Source organism: Saimiri boliviensis, chromosome 11 (genome assembly GCF_048565385.1).
Source record: "Saimiri boliviensis isolate mSaiBol1 chromosome 11, mSaiBol1.pri, whole genome shotgun sequence".
Classification (NCBI taxonomy): Eukaryota; Metazoa; Chordata; class Mammalia; order Primates; family Cebidae; genus Saimiri; species Saimiri boliviensis.
This window is the reverse complement of record NC_133459.1, coordinates 40,909,614-40,920,743: the sequence shown is the minus strand read 5'-3', so window position 1 is coordinate 40,920,743 and position 11,130 is coordinate 40,909,614. Positions and strand designations below refer to the sequence as shown.

Here is an 11,130-nt window from a genome sequence, read left to right as displayed (position 1 = left end):
CTCCAAGACACATTTACAAGCAGCACTGGGGAGGCTGTGAATTGTGGACCACACCCCTTTCGGATTACACAGATCTGTATTGGAGTCTCCAGGTTCCCACCTGGGCTCTGTTCCAGGCCTTCTTGCTGAGGTCAGATTAAGCCTCTGGGCCTGCAGGAACGGGATGACTGAGTCTCAGTGGTCCTAATTTTAATGTGCACACAGGAACCATGACGAGATCACCTAGATACAAAAATTAAACATCAGCCTCCGCACAGAGACCAGCGGGCTGCCCCAACAGCAGGGCAGAGCCTCTGCAGCTTCCGGCAGTGGGTGAAGGGCAGCGGGGCTTTAGGGAGCGAGTCTGGTTTCCGCACTTGTAAAGCACTTGGCCAGTGCCTGGCACAGGGTAAGTCCTGACAAATGTTAGCTGCTGTTGTTAGGGTTATGATCATGACGGACACCACAACCTGCCTCATTCTTTAAAGACTCAGCAGTACTCACCAAGAGCCAGGCCTTGTGTGAGTACCGGGGCATCAGTCGGGTAGGATGGAGTCTCTGCTCTCAGCAATTCCCAGGGCAGTAGGCTAGACAGACAATTTGCCAAGTTTTATGATGGGAAAGGCATAGGCAGCTAGTGGAGCTCAGAGGAGCAGAAATGGTCTTAACTCAGGCTTGCCAGGGCTGGGGTCAGTTAGGAGAGTCTTCCAGAAAACCTGAAATTTGCAATCTAGCTGTTATTGTCTCCATTTTTTCAGAGCAGAAACTGAGGCTCAGAAGAGTCGTGCAGGTTTTGAATGGTGACACTGGATTCTTCTCTTTCTCTCCGCCTGACTCTTTCTCACTCTGTTGCCTAGGCTGGAGTGCAGTGGTGCGATCTCAGCTCATGGTAACCTCTGCCTCCCGAGTTCAAGCAATTCTTCTGCCTCAGCCTCCTGAGCAGCTGGGACGACAGACATGTGTGCCACCATACCCGGCTAATTTTTGTACTTTTAGTAGGGACGGGGTTTCACCATGTAGGCCAGGCTGGTCTTGAACTCCTGACCTTGTGATTCACCCGCCTCAGCCTCCCAAAGTGATGGGATTACAGGAATGAGCCATCGCGCCTGGCTGGTGGCACTGGATTCTAATACAGGGATGCTTGGCTCCGAAGCCTGAGCCCTTGAAGCCACAGCATACCAGGTTTGGGTCCCTACTTCCAGGTCCACTCTGGGGAGTCCTTTGGGATCCTGGTTGAATGGAGAGCTCAGCAGGAGCCTGATCACGAAAACCTTAATGCCAGGCAAGGGAGGCTGGCTTTCTTTCTTTCTTTCTTTCTTTTTTTTTAAGAGAAAAAAGAAAGAAAGAAAGAGAGAGAAAGAAAGAAAAAAAGAATAAAAGAGAAAAAGAAAGAGGAAGAGAAAGAGGGAGAGAGAATGGTAATCTTGCTCTACTGCCCAGGCTAGAATGCAGTCTAAAGATGGCTACTAAAAACCTCTTTTAGCCAATAATTGTGCTTAACAATGGAGACAGGAAGGAGTAAGGGAGGAAATTAACAAACAAGCTGCCAACCAATATTTCATTTAAACCTGTGAAATGCTGTGCAATTACTGAGGAGTGATTTACTTCCAATTATGTAGTCACTTTTAGAGTAGGTGCGATGTGGTACTGAGAAGAATGTATGTTTTGTGGATTTGGGGTGGAGAGTTCTATAAATGTTTATTAAGTTTATTTGTTCCAGGTCTGAGTTCAAGTCCTGGATATCCTTGTCAATTTTCTCGTTGATCTGTCAAATATTGACAATGGGGTGTTAAAGTCTCCCACTATTATTGTGTGGGAGTCTAAGTCTCTTTGTAAGTCATTAAGAACTTGCTTTATGTACCTGGGTGCTCCTGTATTGGGTGCGTATATATTTAGGATTGTTAGCTCTTCTTGTTGCATTGATCCTTTTACCATTATGTAACGTCCTTCTTTGTCTCTTTTGGTCTTTGCTGCTTTGAAGTCTATTTTATCAGAGACGAGAATGGCAACTCCTATTTTTTTTTTTTTTCTCTCCATTTGGTTGACAAATCTTTCTCCACCCCTTTGTTTTGAGTCTTTGTGTATCCTTGCATGTGAGATGGGTCTGGATGCAGCATACCGATGGGTTTTGGCTTTTATCCAATTTGCCTGTCTGTGTCTTTTGATTGGGGCATTTAGTCCATTTAAATTTAGGATTAATATTGATATATATGAGCTTAATACTTCCATTTAATGCTGGCGGGCTGTTTTGCCCATTAGTTGATGTAAATTCTTCATTATGGTGATGCTCTTTACCTTTTGGTATGTTTTTGGAATGGCTGATACTGATTGTTCCTTTCTATGTGTAGCGGTTCTTTCAGAAGCTCTTGTAAAGCAGGCCTGGTGGCGATGAAATCTCTGAGTACTTGCTTGTTCGCAAAAAAATTTATTTTTCCTTCACTTATGAAGCTTAGTTTGGCTGGATATGTAATTCAGGTTGAAAGTTCTTTTCTTTAAGGATGTTGAATATTGGCCCCCACTCTCTTCTGGCTTGTAGGATTTCTGCTGAGAGATCTGCTGTGAGTCTGATAGGCTTCCCTTTGTGGGTAACCTGACCTTTCTCTCTGGCTGCCCTTAGTATTTTCTCCTTCATTTCAACCCTGGTGAATATGATGATAATGTGCCTTGGGGTTGCTCTTCTTCAGGAATGTCTTTGTGGTGTTCTCTGTATTACCTGGAATTGAGTGTTGTCCTGACTTGCTAGGTTGGGAAAGTTTTCCTGGATAATATTCTGAAAAATATTTTCCAGCTTGGACTCATTCTCTTTGTCACATTCAGGTACACCTATCAAACATAGATTAGGTCTATGTTTTTCACATAGTCCCATATTTCTTGGAGACTTTGCTCATTCCTTTTTAGTCTTTTTTCTCTAACCTTGTCTTCTCATTTTATTTCATTAAGTTGGTCTTTGACCTCTGATATCCTTTCTTCTGCTTGGTTAATTCGACTGCTAAAACTTGTGCATACTTCGTGAAGTTCTCGTATTGTGTTTTTCAGCTCCATTAATTCACTTATATTCCTTTCTAAATTGTCTATTCTCATTAGCATTTCGTCAAACCTTTTTTCAAGGTTCTTAGTTTCTGTGCATTGGGTTAGAACATGTTCTTTTAGCTCACAGAAGTTTCTTATTATCCACCTTCTGAAGCCTGATTCTGTCAATTCATCACACTCATTCTCCATCAGGCCTTGTTCCATTGCTGATGAGGAGCTTCGATCCCCTGTAGGAGGAGTGACACTCTGATTTCTGTTATTTTCAGCCTTTTTGTGCTGGCTTCTTCCCATCTTTGTGGACTTACCCACCCGTCGTCTTTATAAATGCTGACTTTCAGATTGGGTCTCTGAGTGGACATCCACCTTGTTGGTGATGAAGTTTTTTCTTTTTCTTAGTTTTCCTTCGGCAGACACCCCTCCCCCACAGAGCTGGACCTTCCCGGGTTCAGCTGTGCTTGCTGTAAAACTCTCAATCTTCAGTGCTTCCAATTGCTGTTTTTTTGTGGGGGCACTGAGCCAGCTGAAACAGCGGCACTGAGATTCATGGCACTTTTCTGCCCAGGAATCTCCCGGTCTGGCTCCTTGCTTCAGTCCCACCTTCAATCAACTGAATGGGCGACTCTGCCTTCCTGGAGCTCCAAACGCCAACTAAAAGGGCACCCAGTCCCGTATACTCTGTACTGAGAACCACTGTGCTGGGGCACTGGCAAAACAGCCATGCTGGCCAAAAGAGTCACGCTGGTGACCCATGGGGTTCCTCTGCTGGGAATCTCCTGGTCCGTGGGCAACAAAAATTTGTCTGGAAGTGTGGCGTCCACTCACTCCCGACGCCTTCACTGGGAGCTACAATCCTGAGCTGCTGCTAATCAGCCATCTTGAATCTCTCTCCTCGGAAGGCTGGCTTTCTTCTGAAAGATTTGGGGAGCCCCTGATGGGTTTTCAGAGGCAGAGGCAGGCAGGACAGGTGGCATGGCCTGGAAGGCTATTAGGAACAAGAGTGCCAGAAAAGGCTGTCTTGGAGTGTGGGAAACACAAACAGCCTCAGACCCTCCTTCTACCCATATGGAAAGAATGAGGGGTGTGGGGTGCTGGGGACCAGGGGCTGAGGACTCAGGATGTGGGCTGGGGTGGGGGGCAGGCAGCTTGGAGTTCAGGGAGGAGCCCAAGATCCAGCTTCCAGCAGCTCTGGTGCAGGCTGCTGAGGTCCTGAGCACCCTGGAGGTTCAGAGGGGAGGGAGCCTGAACTCACAGCTAGGGCTGGACTAGGCAGAGGGGCTTGGGGAACAAGGGAAGGGGAGTTGGTTCCCATTTCCCAGGGTAGAGGTCAGAGGTGGAGTGGGGTAGGGCAGGACCCTAAGGGCATGACCTAGGAGCCACTTCCTCTTTCCCACAGTGTGGAGTGATGTCAGTCCTGAACCCACCCCACTGCATCCCTGCCTTATAGCAGGCAAGCCTTGGCCAGGGGCTGTGGGAGACAGAGCCTCAAGGACAAAACCCCTGCCCTTTACCCCCATTCTTGCCACAGCCTGGAAGGGAAAGACCAAAGTGAGTCAGAAAAACAGCTCCTCAGCCTGGTGGCCCCACCTAAGCCCCATCCTTAACTGGAAGTCAAATCCCAACCCAGCTTTAGCCTCACACTTAAGCCTCAGCACACACACCCCCATCATAAACCTGATCCAGCCACACCTCCAATCTCTGCTGCAAACTCGACTCCAATCCCAGTCTTACCAATGATCCCTGACCTAGCCCCAAACCAGCCTCCACATCAGTTACAAGCACCACATCAACCCAATCTGGACTGCGCCCTTGGACCCACACCTCTCTAATTTACCGCGGCCCAACCTCAGCTCCATCTCAACTTGACCCTCATACGAACCTACATTAGTGCCGCCCTGATGGATCCGAAATCTCAACCCCACTCCAGTCCCCACAAGCCCCAGCTCCAGTCTAGCTCGGACCTTGGCCACACTCCGGAACCTCTGGTGCTCATCCCCACGCCAGCCTCAGAAACTCCTACTCCTCACCTTCCCCCAAGCTCCCTCCCCCGTCCTCCTGTTGCTCAGCATCCAGGCCCCACGACCGGTCCTCAGCCCCATTCCTTCCCCTAACCCCACTCACTCCCATGCCCACTCCTGTGCTCACTGCCACCTGCACTCAGCGAGGGGGCCACTGTGTTGCTGACCTTGGTGGGCACACACACATGTCCAGGCACACATACACACCTCAGCACACAGACACACCTCAGTGTATACACACCCCTCGGCACACACACATGCACAACACAGCAGATGCACTCAGCTCAGCATACATAAACACATCTCAGTGCACCTACACACACTTCAGTGCACATACACACACTAGCATACACCCACACCTCTCAGTGCACACACACACACACCCCCCTCAGTGCACATACACCTCAGTGCACACATGCACCCCTCAGTGCACACACACACCTCAGTGCACATACATAGCAGACACACACACCTCAGGGCACATACACAAGGACACACACACCTCAATGCACACACACACCTCAGGGCACATACACGAGCACATGCACACCTCAACGCACATACACAAGCACACACACCTCAATGCACATACACAGCACACACACGGTGCACATACACAAAAGACACACACCTCAGTGCATATACATGAGTATACACACACACTTCAGTGCACATACACACACTAGCATACACCCACACCTCTCAGTGCACACACACACATACCCCCCTCAGTGCACATACACCTCAGTGCACACATGCACCCCTCAGTGCACACACACACCTCAGTGCACATACATAGCAGACACACACACCTCAGGGCACATACACACACAAGGACACACACACCTCAATGCACACACACACCTCAGGGCACATACACGAGCACATGCACACCTCAACGCACATACACAAGCACACACACACCTCAATGCACATACACAGCACACACACGGTGCACATACACAAAATACACACACCTCAGTGCATATACATGAGTATACACAGACACTTCAGTGCACATACACACACATCACACACACCTCAGTGTACATACACAGCAGACACACACACCTCAGTGCACATACACACATGAGCATATACACACACACCTCAGTGCACATACATATCAGCAGACACACACCTGCAAACACACACCTCAGTGTACACACACACTCCTGTGTATATACACACACTGGCAATACACACCTTGATGTATATATGCACACCTCCTTGCACAGACACAAATACCTTAGTATACACAGATATACATATATCCCTCAGCACACACACACACATACACCTCAGCATATATACAAATACACTCCTCAGTGTACACACATGCCTCAGCACACACACCTGCAGCACACGCACACATACATACACACCTTGGGCTACACACACCTGTCAAGGTATGTACAGACATCTTGGCATACACAGATATACACATCTCTGCAGACACCACCCCAACACACACACACACACACACACACACACACACACACTCACCAGAAAGGGGTGGGAAATCCAGTGCAGCTGTGAGGACTGCCCTGGGAGCTGGGCCAGGAGCTCCCTGCCCCTCCCTAAGGGCCGAGTCCCTGCAGCTCCCTCCTGGTCAGGCCCTGCTCTCTCCAATTCCCTCTTCAGTGTTGACACTCCCCACCCAGGAATTCCTGCCCAACCTCCTGCCCGAGGGCTGTCCTGGCTTCAGGCCAGGTTGACTGAATAGAGAGATGACATCCCAGGGCTACCCTTTCTCTGGTGTCCTGGGGAATTCCTGCTCACAGCAGCACACAGTGAATGCACGCTGTGCTGGGGGTGCAGTCTGAATGGGGTCAGAGTCTAGAGGGGCGCAGGCACACACAAGCAATTCCAGTGTCACCATTCAAAAGCTGCGGAAGGGGACGGCACCTGCAGGGGCAAGGGGAGCAGTAAGGTGGGGGAGGAGCTCACTCAAGGACACCCTGAAACTCTAGAGCAGGCTGAACAGGATGGGGACTGGCACAGGATGGGGAGAGCCTGTGGCTCAGACAGGCAGGAGGTCAGCAGAGGGGCCAGGGAAGACCAGGAGCTGCTGTGGCTGCTAAAAATAATAAGGAATGGACCTCTGCTGAGCACCTTCTGTGTGCCAGGCATTGAGTCAAGTGCTTTAAAAACCTCACTTAATTCTCAAAACAATAACATCTACCCTACACCTACCCCACAAGGTAGGCATTATTTTTGGTCCCCACAGGGGACACAATGGACAACGAGACTCAGAGAGGGGAAAGCGTTGGCCCAAATTCACATACCTCACAACCGGGCAGTGGGTGGAACTGAACCCAGGCAGTGCGGAGGGAGGGCTTCCTTAAAGTTGCAGCAATCACAGCAGCCCCTGACTTGCCCTGCAGCCTCTCCATCCCCCAGGCGGAATTTCCTACATTGCCCTCAATATTCCAGGCCTGTCTCACCTCCTGGCTGTCCCTGCGGCATGAAATGGCCTTCTGCCCTCAGCCCCTTCTCTGAGAAAACTTCCATCCATTCTCCAGAGCTCAGCCCCCAGTGCAGCCCCGTCACCCACCCTAATCACCCGCTTCACTGTCTGTGGCTAGGCCTTACTCCTCAAGGGCAGGGTCTGTGGGCCCCACACCAGCACAGGGCAGTCGTGAGTCAATGTGCCTGGTTGGCAAATGAATGCAGGACCCAGCCTGGCTGTGGGTCAAAGTGGGTGCTCAGGGAGGGGCTGGGGCCACCCTGCCAGGCTCTTATCTCCCAGGGCTGTCTCAAGCCTTATCTGATAAGGCCTGACAGGTGAGCAGATGAGACTGACAAAGGCTTCCGGGTTACTCAGTAACCTGCCCTCTTTAAAAGTGCCGATGTTTCCCCCTGGCATCCATAACAGCCACCCCTCTCTTGAGCACTGCAGCCATGAACGCCCTCCTGCTCTCCGCACTGTGCCTCCTAGGGGCTGGGGCTGCCCTGGCAGGAAGGGTCACTGTGCAGGTGAGTCCTGTGTCCCACCCTGGCCCAGCTGGCTTCCTGCTCCTCGTGCCCAGGGCTGGTCCCCTGAGAGAGTACCCCCTCTTTGGGGCTGGATTGAGGGTGTGTGTCCCAGGCTTGGCCTTCTTCAAGGAGCTTCTGCTCAGTCCTGCCACGCACACCCTTCCCTTCAACTTTGGAGGAGAAAGAACCCCAGTGGAGGGAAGAGGAATAATCATATGGGGAAGGTGGGGAGTTGGCCAGTTTACTGAGTGTTCCCAGCCCCTCACTGTGGCCCCACCATCAACCTGGAAGGGAGGGATTATTAGTCCCATTTTACAGAGGGGAAAACTGAGCCTCACAGAGGTTCTGTAACAAACCATGGGCACATGGCCGTGGGAAGTGCAGGAGCTGGATTTAAATCCAGACCTTACTCCTCAGTTCCATGCTCAGCCAGAGCACCCTCTGGATCCCAAGAACCACATGGATACTCTGGAGGTCCTGACAGATGGGTATGCCTACCAGTGCCAGTGCTGGCGACAGACCAGGCTGGCACCCAGCAGGGCCCTGCTTTCTATCAAAGCCAGATTCCTGGAGGCCTTTTATTGCTTCTCAGACAAAAACCAGGCTGCAGGCTGGAGCTGGGGGCCCAGTGATCAACCGCATTGCTTGGCCACGTGGAGCTCGGACGCCTGGGTGCTGGTCCTTCTGCTTTCCCTAAAAATCAGCACACTGGCTCCTACTCATGAGGCACCTGTGGTGTTTCTGGCGCTGCGCACCCATTTTCTCCATTCCCCATACAACATGCAGACTTGCCGGTTCCAGAGTGCCCAGCGTCAAAGAGCAAAGCCAGGGCGTGGGCCCTGAGCTCTGCCCCTCACGGTGCCCTGCCGTGGGCCGCCTGGCTCCCCTGTGCCACAGCACTGCTCGCCAGCACCACTGGGCGGGTCTGGGGCCAGCGCGGGGGCTGCAGCCTCACGCTCTGGGCTTGTCTCTTCCAGGACGGAAATTTCTCCTTTTCTCTGGAGTCAGTGAAGAAGCTCAAAGGCCTCGAGGAGCCCCAGGAGCCCAGGGTTGGGAAACTCAGGAAGTTTAGATCCATGCCTGGTGAACCTGCGGTTCCCATCCTCTGTAGCAACCCGAACTTTCCAGAAGAACTCAAGCCTCTCTGCAAGGAGCCCAACGCCCAGGAGACGCTCCAGAGGCTGGGTGAGCAGCCTCCTCTTTCGGGCGGGCATCGTCTGGTGGCCCTGGAGGAGGAGCCGTGCTCTGATTGGTGGGATTTGAAGGAATGGCTCAGCTCTGATTGGTGGGCCTAGGGAGCTTGGCTCTGATTGGTGGGTCTGTTCTGCGCCTGCTTCGATGCTCAGTTGTAAATGCGGAGGTTTGGGATCGTGGTTCTGCGAGATGGGGGTGGTAGCCCTGCGCCCGTTCATCTGGTCTTAGTGGCTTCTCTTTCTGGTGGAATCTCTGCTCTGATTGGTTGGTATGAGCAGTCTATGAGCCCTAGTTTGGGGCAAATAGCCCAGCTGGTCGGAGTATGGGCCTGCTGGGATTCTCCTGGGGCTGGGTGGTGACGTCCAAGCTCTGGGCCAAGGGCGGCAGGTGCCTCGTGAGGGAAAGCTGGTTCTCATGAGGCCCCATCTTTCCCGTGCAGAGGAAATCGCTGAGGACCCGAGCACCTGTGAGATCTGTGCCTACGCTGCCTGTACTGGATGCTAGGGCTGCTTGTCCGCTGCCTGCCTCCCCTCCCCAGCAGGGAAGCTCTTTCTCCTGAAGGAAGGGCCGCCCATGGTACTCCGCTCCCTGCAGCTCAGCCTTCCCTGGCCCAGTCGGGAGGAGCAGCCCGGGGAGGGACAGGGTGACTGGAGGCCTCGCCCCAACGCTGTCCTTCCCTAGAGCCACTCCAACCCCCAGCTAATAAACCAGATGCCAGAGTACTCCGGATGTTGCCTTCCTTCCTTCATCCACTAGTCTACCCTGCCCTGGAAGCTCGGGACACAATGTACTAAGTGAAGGACCCCACTCTCCCTGCTAAGCTGCTCACTGTCCCTGGTGTTGCCACCACTCAGAGGCATGGAGGAGATCGGATCTCCAGACCACCGAGGCAGGGGGTGGTGGGAAGTGTTTGGCTTTCTTTCACATCTCCTGAGGTCACCAAATTCAATGGAGCCTGTCTGAGCTGGTCTGGACGACCAACACAGACACTGGACCCACGAAGAGACTGGCACCAAACTCTTGGGTATTCAAGGCTCCCACCAACCATGCTAGCATGGCCTCCAGCCCTGACCACATCCCAAACCACACTTCCTGCCATTTCCTCTGCTGCTGCTCACCTCTCCACTGCCCCTCTTCCCACACTACTGCCCAGGTAAACTCTGGCTCCAAGGCTTTCGCTCCATGGGCTCTCCTTGAGACAACTTTTTCAGTCCCCTGCGAAGAGTCTCAGTGCTCCCACTGTGTCCTTGACCTTGGTGCTTTCTGAACACTTGGATAACCCACAACCCTTGCACAGCTCTGGCCACGCTCTTGTGTAATGGCATCTGTGCCTGCAGAAATCTTTCCCATATCTATATGGGACATCCAGACCCATATATATAATTGCCTGAGGATATAAAACAGGGCAGGGTCTCAGGTGCAGCTTTTCCAAGTACTGTGTGATCTTTGGAAAGTCACCTTCCCTCTCTGTGCCTCAACCTCTTCCCCTATAAAACTGGGGCACTAATATTTCCTGCCTCCCAGGCTGGGTGAAATAATGCATGTAAAGCCCTCAGTTTAGGACTGACACAAACATAAGAGGAATTCAATAAGTGGTAAAACAAACCAAAGAAAAGGGGACCAGGATCAGGCTGAGAGTGGTTCAGACAGGGTGAGGAGTCAGGGTGTGGAAATGAAGCCTGTTAGCGAAGGTAGAGGCAACAAGGAAAGAGGAGGCAGAACTCTCAAGGGTCCATCTTGGGAAGTGTGGTGGAGGGGAATTCTGAAGCCTGGGCTTCAGAATTCAAAAGGAAAGGTTTCTTCTAGTTGAGGTCAGGAAGGCTTTGTGAAAGGTAAAGGCAGGTGCATTTGCATCGCCCTTCGAGACCTGCATAGGGATGCAGTGAATTTCAAAACCTGTGTGGAAGTAGGGAGAAAGAGGGTGTTGTAGAAA

At 51.8% G+C, this 11,130-nt stretch overlaps 1 protein-coding gene across 1 annotated transcript; it reads left to right on the top strand.

Moving 5' to 3' along the window:
* Nucleotides 1-7,897: 7,897 nt before the first annotated feature.
* GUCA2A (guanylate cyclase activator 2A) lies at nucleotides 7,898-9,942 on the top strand. Its single transcript, XM_003936987.4, has 3 exons — nucleotides 7,898-8,003; nucleotides 8,981-9,188; nucleotides 9,637-9,942. Exons 1-3 carry the CDS (start codon nucleotides 7,929-7,931, stop codon nucleotides 9,699-9,701), a joined length of 348 nt encoding a protein of 115 aa, XP_003937036.1. The 5' UTR covers nucleotides 7,898-7,928; the 3' UTR covers nucleotides 9,702-9,942.
* Nucleotides 9,943-11,130: the final 1,188 nt, after the last annotated feature.

Excerpts from the sequence above, each read along its gene's own strand:
- GUCA2A (XM_003936987.4), top strand. The coding sequence starts at position 7,929 with ATGAACGCCCTCCTGCTCTCCGCACTGTGCCTCCTAGGGGCTGGGGCT. Across the intron at positions 8,004-8,980 it reads CAGGAAGGGTCACTGTGCAG|GACGGAAATTTCTCCTTTTC; the intron begins GTGAGTCCTGTG and ends TGTCTCTTCCAG. Across the intron at positions 9,189-9,636 it reads GGAGACGCTCCAGAGGCTGG|AGGAAATCGCTGAGGACCCG; the intron begins GTGAGCAGCCTC and ends TTTCCCGTGCAG.